We start from the raw sequence: 12,514 nt of genomic DNA, 5'->3' as shown, positions 1-12,514 counted from the left end.
CAAAGTCAAAAGACTCCCAGCCATCCATGTGTAAAAGATTAATTGGTGAAAATCTTATAGCCATTGTAACCACAACAAAGTTGCAACCAGCACAAAATGCACTTTTAAATTTATTGAAAATGTTTAGTAACAAAAAAATTTGTTAAAATTACTCGTAATTTATCTTATTTATCATTCATTAATTATTGCGACAATTAACGAGTACTAAATAAGACCAATTCTAATTATTTTTTTATTTCCTTTAACATTATCGTTAATTTATATTAAATAGTACTTTTAGTTTGTATGTCTAAGGCTTTTAGTCTAATACTTACGATTACTCTATTAGCCAATACTTTTAATTATTTTTAACTAACTATTGGCCAAAAAATAATAAATTATATTAAACTTATAGCATTACTGATCACTAGGAACTTAAATTAAAAATATTAAACACTAAAAGTAAACACTTTTCACAATACAAGAACAAAAAAAAGTAAACCAAACTAGAAAAGTTAGATCATCACCAAGTGTACAATACGAAACCGATTAATTAAAGTAGTCTAGGCTAAACTAAATTAAGCATGGTAAAATCCAGAGTTACTCTAAGCTAAAACATCACAAAGAGAGAGAGAAGGGTGGGTTGATGGTTTTTCAGTATTTGAAAGTCAATACCCGAACCTAAGAGTGATCCTTCCTAGTTGAAGTTGTAACTTTGCAAAGATACTCTAAGGTGCGTTCATTGACTTGTTCTGAAAGCTGCTATCTTGATTCTTCTAACTGCAAAGCACCAAAAAGAAAATATAGCTCTTAGCTTGTACTGCTATGTGTAATTCATAATGATAATAATATCGTAAGTGCTTAATTTACCATTAGCTAGCTAGGAAGCAAGGTTGTGAAATGAGGTAGTGTCAGAAATGACAGCAGCTTTGATTCTTTCAACGGTGCACTTAATTAAAGTGTTAACAGTGGCGACTGAACCCAGGGATAGCTTGGCGGTTGGGGCGGAGTCAACCAAGATCTGAAACGCAACCGTGAGGAGAGACCCTCCAGAAGATGCAGCAAGGCCATCAGGAAGAATCGCAAAACCCGAGGGAAGCAGGGCCAGGTAATCTGGATCCCCGCCACTAAGAATTATATTCATGGCAGCCATGTCCACGGGTGCATATACCACATAGGATCCACTGCAGTCTGTACAACTCTCCTGAAGTATCAGCATGTTGCTTTGGCTCGAATTCACACTCTACAGTACATATACGCAATTATTAATTGTATGAATAAAGAAGGCAAGGCAAGGTAATTAAGAAAGTTAATTACATTGACGCGAAGCAGAGAGAGCACGTTGGCAGAGCTTGCTATGTGTGTGATTTCTTGAACAAGGCCTCGGTTGGAGAGGATATCCCACTGGCTTCGGGAGTTCTGATCTCTGAGGAAATGAAAGAGAGTGTTGGGAGGAACAGGGAGGGAGAAGGAAGTGGCAGCGCAGAGGACAATGCCAGGGGGTCTGCCAGGGTCGTCCATGCTCTTCCTCGTCATAACCCTCACATCATCCATATCCGACGACAGAGTGGTCCATGCATGTGCCGTGGAAGCTCCCACTCCAGTGCAGAAGCTCATCACCATTCTCTCTGCCAACTTCAGCATGCTCCTCCTTCCCTCCGCACTCGTACCACACAGCTCCCCTGCTCCTCCTCCTATGTAACTCGCAACACGTTCGCATTGTCTCTCTAACGTCGCCATCCACCTCTTAGCTCCAAAGGCCAGCCCGCACTTCACCAATGGCTTGTAGAGGCTATGCACGCCTCTGTCATCCACTTCTACATGCTCAATCCATGTCACCTTGGAGTAGCCGTTTGGGAGTTCTTCAATTAAGCAGCCAGAGGGCCTTCTTCGGCTGCTTCTTCGGCTTCTGCTCTCATTCTCCAACGACACATCTACCACTGTCCATCTCCCATCCGGATGTTCCTTGCAGTACCTTACGAAATAGTTCTCTCTGCTTGGAACAAGAGGCGATGCCACCTGGAACTCAGCCGACATCTGATAATAATAATAATAATCATCATCAAATTAATTGTTTCATTTTCTTAATTAATTAGTAGTAGATGAGTGTATATATATATACCACTTGCAACGCTCCGTTATAGTTTCCTGCCACTCCGGTTGAAAGCACTTCAAGTGTCAACGCTCTTGACACAATACCACAGAACATTGTTGACCATTGATTCTGAAAAAATGAAAGTTTAATCAATTCATCAACATATTCCAATCCACAAACAAACTAAAATGTTGGGGTTGGGATTTGGGAACACCACTCACCACATCCATTAGTATCTCAACCAGTTTAGTGTGATTCATGATAATCACCGCGGATTCTCTTGAGGATTCAGATCTCAAGCCCAACGCTTTTGGGCCTATAACTCTAGGCGGGAAGGTCCTCAAGTATTCATCTTCGTTTAGAATCTCAGTACAGTGCTGGTTGCTTTGGACCCACAAAGGATCTCCAACCTGAGCTAGTCTTGTTAGTTCCTCCATAGCTGCCACAGCAAGCTCCACAATCCTGGGTTTGTCCGAATCACAAGGAACTGGGAACGGCCTCAGAAGCTCACTGCCGCCATACATCTCTCCAACCATGCCGCCGGCTGAGGACTGTGATCCTCCACCATAGCTACCAACTCCAAGATCAAGCGAGCGAGAATGTGGAGCCATGTGATTGCTATTGTGAGAGGAAGTCACTGGCTTCCCAACATATTTCTCCGCTATTCCCGAAATCCTATCAATCTGATGACCCAAGTATTGAACAGAAAATTAAGAATGAAAATTTACAACTAAGTAGGAGCTGATGAGGAAGATGCATGATATGATACCTCTTGTTTGAGACGAGCATTCTCAATCCGGAGGTGCTGCTCGTCAAAGGACATTTCACCAAGGGCAGCAGGTCCTCCACAGTTGGGGCAAGTAGCATTGCTTAGGGCCTCCTTGTATCTGCTGTTCTCGGCACGAAGCTTCTCGTTCTCAGCCTTTAATATAGCGTTCTCGTGTCGCTCATGTTGTGCCTTCATCTGTGTCCGCTTGTTTTGGAACCAAAACTTTACTTGCAATGGCTCTAATCCCAGCTCACGGCTCAGCTCCTTTCTTTGCTTGTCATCTGGGTGTGGACACTGCTTGAAGAACCTGACGGGCAGAATTCAAGTTCAAAACAATATGCCAATATTATATCAATTAAGCAAACTGAACATACAAAATAAAAATGGAGATCAAAATCTGTGTGTATATATAATGGTCCTCACGCTTCCATTTCTTGTATCTGGTGCTGTGTGTGGCGATGGTAACCCTTCTTTTTGGGTCGTTGGTTGGGATCTTGCTCATCATCACCGGAAGGAGCTTCCATGACGATCTCAGTAGCAGATTTAATGTCAAAGAACTCATCATCTCCGGTCCTTATTCCCAAATCACTCTCATTGTGAGACGATGACATATCAAGCATCATGTGCTGCTGATGAGAATCGAACACGTTCGTGGGAAACATGGACTCAGCAAATCCTTTAAATTTCAGAAATGATCGAACAGCCACCGGTTTTCTTCTTTCTAATCTGATGCCATATATAACAGGAATAATGAATGCATATGTAGGTTCTAGTATATATACAGAAAGGAAGAAAAATGTTAGATAGGTAGGAAGTGTTTGTTTTTCTTGTACCCACGACTCAGTAAATGGTACTACCCATGCATATAAAATAAGAAGGAAAATGTTTGAAATGGCTGTTCAATTGCAAGTTAAGTTGACCATTATATGAGCTTGGGGGCCGGGGAAGGAGGAATGGGTGCAATATGATGCTAATTAGAAATAAGTTTTGGCTTGTCCTTAGCATTACAAATACATGCAAGCAATCAAGACTTTGAAACTTGAAATAAAAACAAGGTATGGCAATAAATCAGAAAAAGACAACAGTGTGAAAAGTTGACAACTATAGAGGATGATGACGATACGAGTATGTGTAACGCTTGGTAGCAAAGTGGGAAGTGGCAATAATAAGCAAGCAGCGTGAACCGCTCTTAAATTCTCTCTCTACATAGATAGTGCGTAATACATACGTAATGGTAACCTAGATACATATGGAGTTAAGAAAGGCAAGTCAAAGATGAATAGACAATGAATGCGAAAGCAAAATGGATAGGGAAGAGAGGGAACCTTAAGCGTTAATGGAGGAACCTGAGAGACGTTGAAGGTTACCGTTGTGGGTCACCGGAGATTTGTTTGTGTGGGAATTAGGGGACTTGATGGGGTTATTATGTTGCTCTCTCCGGGCCGGGCTGATTGAGACGTACCCACGAATAACACACACACGGATTCAATAACTCTTCTCTCTATGTAGCTAGGGCTTAATTAAGAAGAAACAGAAATTGGTGGGGACTGAGTAGTGAGGAGGAGGAGGAAGAGGAGGATTGAGGCCAGGAGAAGAAAAACAAGAAAGTAAAATTAAATGAAGAAGCTAAGTTTGGAGGATGGAAAGGAGTATTTGGCAGGAAAGGAAAGAAGTAATTAATTGCAGAGGGTGTAAATGCATTTATGGACAGACGTATGGTATAAATGATGCAGATAGATAGACAGATATATATGAAGAAGATAGAGATAGAAAAACAAAACAACGAACTTGTGGTGAACTCAATAGCTATTACCTCCAGCAACTTAATAGTTCTTACAATTCTAGATACAAGATATAAGATTTCGTAATTAATTTTTCAGAAAATGATAGGTATTGTGTAACTATTGAATCATTAGTATTATTATTATTATCAAGTCGACCTACTCAATCAAATGTTCGTGGAACCGGAAAGAAATTGGCGCATAAGATTCTCTTCGAATTCATATCATGACCTCTGTGATATTTATTTTGTCCCCACTGAGTTACTTGCAGCGACAACGGCGAAGGCTTAAGAGAACGTACCAATCATTTATTGTTGCCTCTTGTACGTGCCCACTAAATATTTCTAGAATAAAAATCTTAGTACACGGTCTTCGTTAAACAAATAATAATACTATTAGGTTATGTTTAGCAGTTTTTGGAAAATAAAACATGATTTATAATAAGAAAAGTATAGATAAACAAAGAAATGAATGAATACAAAGAAATTGTGTAATATTTTTACTTTTTTTAATTATTTTCTCATGTCACTAATTTTTTGCCGCTCCCCTCACTTTTATTCTCTCGAACATACATATTAAGCAAATAATATATAGCATGTTGTCCATCTCAGAAAACACTAACAACGTAACAATATTTGGGCTGTATTTTCTAAACCTGCTCTCAGCTCATCTTGGTGTTCTCATAATCTCATTGCAAAGTTTTTAATTAAATTAATGTACTTATTAGGAGAGGAAAGTGAATGAAAGAATATTGCATATGCATATAGCTAGGCTATAGCTTAGGGAGGGATATGACAGAAAAATATAGATTTCGTATCTTACTTCATTAGTGTAGTTACGTACTTACGTGCTTACATTTCATTCCATCATCTTCTTGTACATGAGGAAATTATCATGCTGGGCCACTTCTTGAGTTGAGTAGGTGCTTCAGAATAAATTTTTAAACCATTCTTTTTCTTTCATTAGTAGGTGCTTCAAAATAAAATTTTAAACCATTCTTTTTCTTTCATTAAATTGTTGCTAATCAGAAAATAAAAAATAACATGACTACATTATAAAAGAACATTAATTATCGTTGATTTTACCGTCATATTTAATATTAAATATTATTGATAGTTTTATTAGTGACTTTTAGCGACAGTTGCAACACTAAATTCGTTATCGACGAAAGGTTATTGTCGGATTTATATATATTTTCGAACCAAGTCCAACAATAACAAATGGCGCGCATATTAGAGTTAGATTTAAAATTGAAAAAATCCATTGGTAAGACTATTAAATGGAATGCGATGTTTCGGTCACAGACCTAACATTACCTGCAATTTTTTTTTTGCCGATTAAATGGACTCTAAATTTGAATTTGTGAACCCTTCCTTCTATTTCTACAACACTATCAACATCACTTCTCTTCCTTTCTCTTTCTCCTTCGCCGTCAGCCCTACCATCGTCACCATTTGCTACCATTTCACTGTTACCAATCCCCACGATTCCAGCCATTGTCGCTATTATGAGGGGCATCCACCGGGAGCTTGTTTCTCGCCTGCGACTTGCTGTTTCCGTCGTTTGCCATCACCGACACTTGTTGCCGTCAGTTGCGACGCTACTCTTCTTCTTTCATCTAGGTATGTCTTCTTCCCTTCCTTCTTCCATTTTTTTTACATTGTTGCCATTTGCTAAACCCTAACTCTACAATCTTCTGTCCTAGTGTCTACTGCCGTTGCCACAACACCGAAAAAGTTTTCTGCGCTGTCATTATCCAAAGTATGTGAATTATTATAAAACTGTGATATATGATAAATTTAAAGTAATTAGTTTCGAGTAATTATGTAATTTTATTTTCTAATTAAGACATAGAAATTTAATTCTCATTTATAAATCATATGTTGTGAAATTGTGATATATAGTTAATTAGCTATATTTAGAGTAATTAGGGTTTAAATTATATTAGATTAAGATTTAGGGTAATTAGGATTTAAATTATATTAGGTTTGGATTTAAATTATCTTAAGTTGATTAATTTAGTTTATAACTAATTAGAATAATTAGTTAGATAAATTACTTTAGAGTTTATTTTAAAATTGAAGTTAGACTAATTTAGACTTAAATTTTTGTTAATTAAGTTAACTTTATTATTAATTAGGATGTTGGGATTAGGTTAATTAGTTTTACAAATGTACTTAATTTTTATTTAATAATTTTTATAATTTACTAATTTTATTTTTATTTTAGAATTTTTTTTTTGTTTGAACTTCATTTAGTTTTAACCGTAGGTTGTTTGTGCATATATATATATATATATATATATATATATATATATATATATATATATATATATATATATATATATATATATATATATGTGGGTTGTTTGTGTAATATTCAAGTTGATTTTCTATCTCTAAATATGTTAAATTATTTAAGTTTTATGTTCGACTTACTTTTTCTAGGATAGAGTTTTAGGATAGAAGTGGGAGAAGGTTGCTTAGTGGCATCTTCTTGAAATTTTTGTTTGCTAAAAAATTGTAGAGTAATTAGGAGATAGACACAAGAACGACTAGGATTTAATGTTTTATTAAATGTGTGTTTGTTTTAATTTATGTCTTTAACTATTTTTCAGTAAAAATTGATAATTTTTTTGGTAGAAACCTCTGAATTAAGAAAAAATTCTGTCTAATTTTTGTTAAAATTGTTTTAAAATATGTTTGATTTGTGAAAAAATATAAAATATTTTTGTTAAAAAAAATTCTAATTATAGAAAAAATTCTGTTAAAATTTTTAAAAAATTGATAAGGAAGTTACCTCGAAAGAAGAGAATAAACTAGAGGAAGAAGATAATGAATATGAATAAGGGCAATCTAAGTATACTTTAACTAGCTTGTTATATGTTTAAATTTTAATTATATTATCATATAATTACAATGTATGCTAGCCTAATTAGTTATATCTTACGTATTTTTTTAATTAAACTTTAATTAGATTGTTATATAATTACATTACACGCTACCCACATCAGTGTTTTTATTCTTGTTTTAAGTAGACATGACGATAGATAAAGGTGTTGTGAGTTGGTCTCGTAGTCGGAGTAGAGGGAGGGTGACTACTGACACCTATGGGACTTCTCAATCATTGTCCTCTACCTCGACTATCTCTAGGATGTCACATGTATTGGGTGAACAGGATCATCCCTTCATCATAGTCCCTAATCCCAATTACATTGGTCTTCCCCCACCACCCGTGTCTCCATGAAATTGTCTTGCTGCTTCACCAGAGTGGACTCCTCTACCTCCTCCACCCGTTCAGCAGCCCACTACTTTGACGACGACACCTCAATGGCAAACACTGTAGTATCAAAATCCTTTCATGAATCCCAACTAGATGTCTCAGTTCCGCCTCCGATCATTAGGATGGCGATTTGGCCTGATGATTTGACCGTGTGAGTACTATTTTAATTACTTTTAAACACTATAAGAAAAATGTTAAAGACCAGCAAATTTACCAAAAACAATTTGCCGATAATATGTTTATCATCGAAATAAAGTTGACGATATAAAATTTGCTGGTAATTGTTTGTTGGCGAATTTTTTTGTCTGCCGTTAATTACCGTCGAATTTTTTTCCAGTAAATCTGACAATAAATCCAACAGTAAATTTAAATTTTATTTTTAAAAAATATTGTTAATTCTCATGTATTAAGATATGCTCATCAGCTAAGAGCATAACTTCTAGTGAAACATGAGGTGATGATAACAAGATAATAACAACAATCCTAGATTCCTAGTTATTCCTATATGGGCAGAAAAGTACAGATACTAACAGATAATAATAATTAGCAGCATATTGATGATCAGAATTTTTGTGTGGTAAAGAATTTTACAATAAGTTCTTGTTGAAAGTATAACTTCTAAACCAACAAGAATTCTTTCATACAAATATTTGGTTGTCACAAGTAACAAACCCTTATAAAAATAAACCGAAGTATTCAAACCTCGAGTTGTCTCTCAAAGGAATTGCAGGGTAGTGTTCTTGTTATTGGTTATGGACATGTATATTTTGGGGTTTTGGATGAGAAACAAGAAAAGTAAATTGTAATGAAAATCAAATGATAAAAAGGTCTTGGCAAGGTTTGGTGGTCAAGGATCTCTATCTTTATCACTAACCGCAACATGATAATTGCAAAGATTAATCCCATTAAATCATCCTCTAACAAGTAAAGAAAAGTCAAATGAGCTATATCAATCTAAGTCCATAAGTCCTAGCTATTCACTAATTGAATTAATGAAGGCTAGAGTCAATAGCTACCAACTATCAATCACTTGGACATTAGCAACTCAAGAATTCCTAAGTTACCTTCCCAAGTCAAGCACACAAAATTCTACTCTGATATCCTCCCAAGCCTTTTGTCAAACACTTGGAAGGCATAAAAGAAAAGTATAGTAAATTGACAACAAGAATAAAATCTAACAACAACTAATTACAAAGAATCAACAACAACAATCAAAGAAATCACAATTAACATGAATTACCTCAAATTGCATTAAAGAAAAATGGAAGGAACAATCAACAACAAAATATGGAAACAAAATAGAGGAAATTACAACAAGAGAATAGAAGAACAAGATGTAGCAACAAAGAATTGAAAGGTAGAAGTAGATGAAAGAAAGAATTCAAACCTAGATCTAAGAAATGCTAATCTAAACCTAATCCTAATCTTAATTCTAGAGAGAAGAGAGAGCTTCTCTCTCTAGAAACTAACTCTAAAACTAGATCTCAACTCTATGAATGAATCCTAATGATCCAAGTTGTGAATGATGCCTTCCCCTTCAATCCTTACCTCTTTTAACCTTTTCCTCGCCAAAATTCAGCTCCAAAATTGGGCCAGAAGCACTTCAGAAATCGCCAGGCACGATTTCACTAAAGAGGTCACATGCGGCCATTGACGCGTACGCGTACAGCACGCATGCGCATCCCTGGAGATTTTACGATCCACGCGTGCGCGTCTGTTGCGCGTGCGCGTGGATAAGTGCATTTCAAATCTTTGTCTTTCCATGATTTCTCCACTTTGCATGCTTTTTTCTTTACTCCTTTGATCTATTCCTAGCCCTTTTCAACCTGAAATCACTTAACAAATAAATCAAGGCATCTAGTGGAATCAAAGATGAATTGAAATTAGTAATTAAAGGCCTAAAAAGCATGTTTTTACATTTAAGCACAAATTAAGGAAGAATCACAAAACCATGCTGTTTCATTAAATAAATGTGAGAAAAAGTTGATAAAATACTCTGAATTCAACACAAGATAAACCCTAAAAACGGGGTTTATCACATATATTTCAACATATGTTTCTTTAGTCTCAACAAAATAGAAATACACTCAATTTTCATAAATGAGAAATTAGTAGTTACCTAATGAACACCCTTATCAGCAAGCTAAGGTCCTTATCTTGAAATCGGTATTCATGCAAAATCCAATCAGTTCGATCTCCCTTTAGTGTTTTACCCTTGAAAGACTAGAGTCTTTATCATACCCACAACAAGCTTCTTGTCTCGACGGATCTATACAAAAAATGACCATATAAAGGTAATTGAATCAGTCGCAAAAGGTAATTGATTATACCAAATATTTTATACATAAATGTTTCATGTATAACCAAATAAGAGTGTAATCTGATCACTGAATAGAATCTATATTAAAATTTCAGGTATAAAAATGATAGAATAATTTCTCCAAAACATAAATCTAATTTCACTTGCAATTATTTTTTTTAGAAATAACTAAAAAAACATGTAAAATAGGAGGTCATAGCATCTATATCAACTTAGTTTTTATTCAAATTATATTGTAATGCAAAAAAGAAAATTTAATTTTATCCTAAAGTTAAAACCAAACTTAGATGATTGTTCAAAGTCTCATACATGACCATGAAAGTCACATCATAAAATTGTACCATAGTTATGAAAATAACCTCAAAAATCAATCATCAATTATAAAACAAGTTAGAAACAAGTAATTTATTTTTACCTGCCACTATCAGCGTTGCTAACCTAATTGTTTTGAATCTGCAACGATAAAAGAAATTAAAATTCAAACAAGTTAAAAATAATTTGAAAAATAATTTAAAATTTGTTAAGACAAATACCGAACAATATTCTACATAAATAAACACTCAGAACTACAATAGATTTGTTATTTGAATGCTCTTTCTTATACTATCTTCTGAACTCAAACTTACAAAATGAAAATATAACAAAATATCTCAATAAAAAATCAAGAACAAGCTAAAAATCATAACAAAAATCAAGAATAGGAAAAATTAAGAATAAATCAGAACAAAAATCATAAAGAAAATAATGAATTCAGAAATTACAAATTTTAAAATTAAAATAAAATAATAAACCCAGAATAAATCCTAAAATCGAAATCAGAATAAACAAAAAAAAGAACAAAATCAGAACAAACCCTAAAATCTAATAAAAATAGAACAAAATCAAAATAAAACAAGAATATAGGTGTACACCATAAATTAGGGTTTAGGGTTAAGGTTCAAAAAGGGGTTGGGGTTTTTCATTTAAAATGAAGTAAAAATAGGGATGGAATAGGAAGATGAATGAGGGCAACCTACATGGAGGAGGGAGGAGAGACACATGTCGGCGATTACGGGAGCAACGACGGTGGCAACAATGGCGGGAGGACGAAAACGGCAACGACAGAGCAACCAATGTGTTGCAAGATGCACTTAACTGAGTTCACGCAGTCTTTGGACACAACTGGTGGTGGCCGACGCTGGCGGAGGCATTACCGTAGGTGGTTTAGGAGGGGGAGAGAGAGAGAGAGAGAGAGAGAGAGAGAGAGAGAGAGAGAGAGAGAGAGAGAGAGAGAGTAGTTTGAAAATGGCAGGAGAGAGGTTTTACGGTTCAAATTTAAGACAAGATTATTGTTGGTTTTTTTGGCGGAAAAATCTGATGGTAACGCTTTGAAAGTGACCAAAACACAGCGTTGCACTAATCAGGGATTACCAACGGATAAATCTGACAGTAAATTTAACAGTAATTCCGGTGCCAATTCTTCTTGTTTTCCTCCAATTATTAATGACGAATTTATCGTCGGAAAATCAAATTCGTCGGTAAATTTGCCGCTAACGTCTGACGGTAAATCTAACGATATTCAGCATTTTTCTTGTTGTGAAATGCACTTTATTTTAAAGTTGTTAAACAATATTTGTGTCTACTAATCGTAAGTTCTCCATTGTTAAGTTTGCACCAGATAACAATGCATGTAGACAAGAGTGTACTAATGTCATTAAACTGATATACGACCACTTATGACTGAGCTACAAAGAAGATCTCTGCTGAAACCAGGTTTCATAAGTGAGCGGTAAGATATTTACATACTCAAACTTTAGTTAGTTATTATCTTCTGTTTTGTTTAATAATGTATTTAATTTTGATTAACTAGTGCTAAATATTTTCTTGTGCAGGATAAATTTATATGGGAGAAGACTCATGATGCCATGATCAAGAAGATTTTTGACCATCGCATGGTTAGGCGGCTTCAGCAGATGCTTGAGAACATACGTCAGAGGCACGACCACCTTACTCCAGTTGCTTGAGAACATACTTATATTGAGAGACTGATGAAGGGTTCAGGTATTGCTGAGCCACAGATAGAGCCAATAGGACATTAGTCAGGTCGTTCAAGTATACTGGCGGGTCAACGATCTTCACAAAGACAAAGGCCAGGTTGGCATGTAAGTTGTTTTATTATGTTAAATTCGTTTTATCTTTGATTTTTAAATTAATTATCACTTGATTTGACCTATTGTTTCAATATGTAAGTTGCACCAGCATTTTTCAAACCAAAAGGCATAACTACCCATTCATAAGTACCTAACGTC

General features: G+C 35.2%; 1 protein-coding gene across 2 annotated transcripts; it reads right to left on the bottom strand.

The window, feature by feature from the left end:
- Positions 1-396: 396 nt before the first annotated feature.
- Positions 397-4,307, bottom strand: LOC112801236 (homeobox-leucine zipper protein MERISTEM L1). 2 transcript variants are annotated; one of them, XM_025843860.3, is made up of 8 exons: positions 4,169-4,307; positions 3,267-3,569; positions 2,844-3,150; positions 2,296-2,757; positions 2,102-2,203; positions 1,297-2,016; positions 850-1,222; positions 397-759 (listed from the first exon to the last, which is right to left on the bottom strand). In XM_025843860.3, exons 2-7 carry the CDS (start codon positions 3,503-3,505, stop codon positions 860-862), a joined length of 2,193 nt encoding a protein of 730 aa, XP_025699645.1. In that variant the 5' UTR covers positions 3,506-3,569; positions 4,169-4,307; the 3' UTR covers positions 397-759; positions 850-859. The 2 variants fall into 2 exon arrangements, with proteins under 2 accessions (XP_025699645.1, XP_072093215.1); XM_072237114.1 differs by lacking the exon at positions 4,169-4,307 and having other exon boundaries at positions 3,267-3,926.
- Positions 4,308-12,514: the final 8,207 nt, after the last annotated feature.

This window comes from Arachis hypogaea, chromosome 5 (assembly GCF_003086295.3).
Source record: "Arachis hypogaea cultivar Tifrunner chromosome 5, arahy.Tifrunner.gnm2.J5K5, whole genome shotgun sequence".
Classification (NCBI taxonomy): domain Eukaryota; kingdom Viridiplantae; phylum Streptophyta; class Magnoliopsida; order Fabales; family Fabaceae; genus Arachis; species Arachis hypogaea.
Note: the sequence above shows the minus strand (reverse complement) of the source record. Positions and strands in the feature narration are given on the sequence as shown.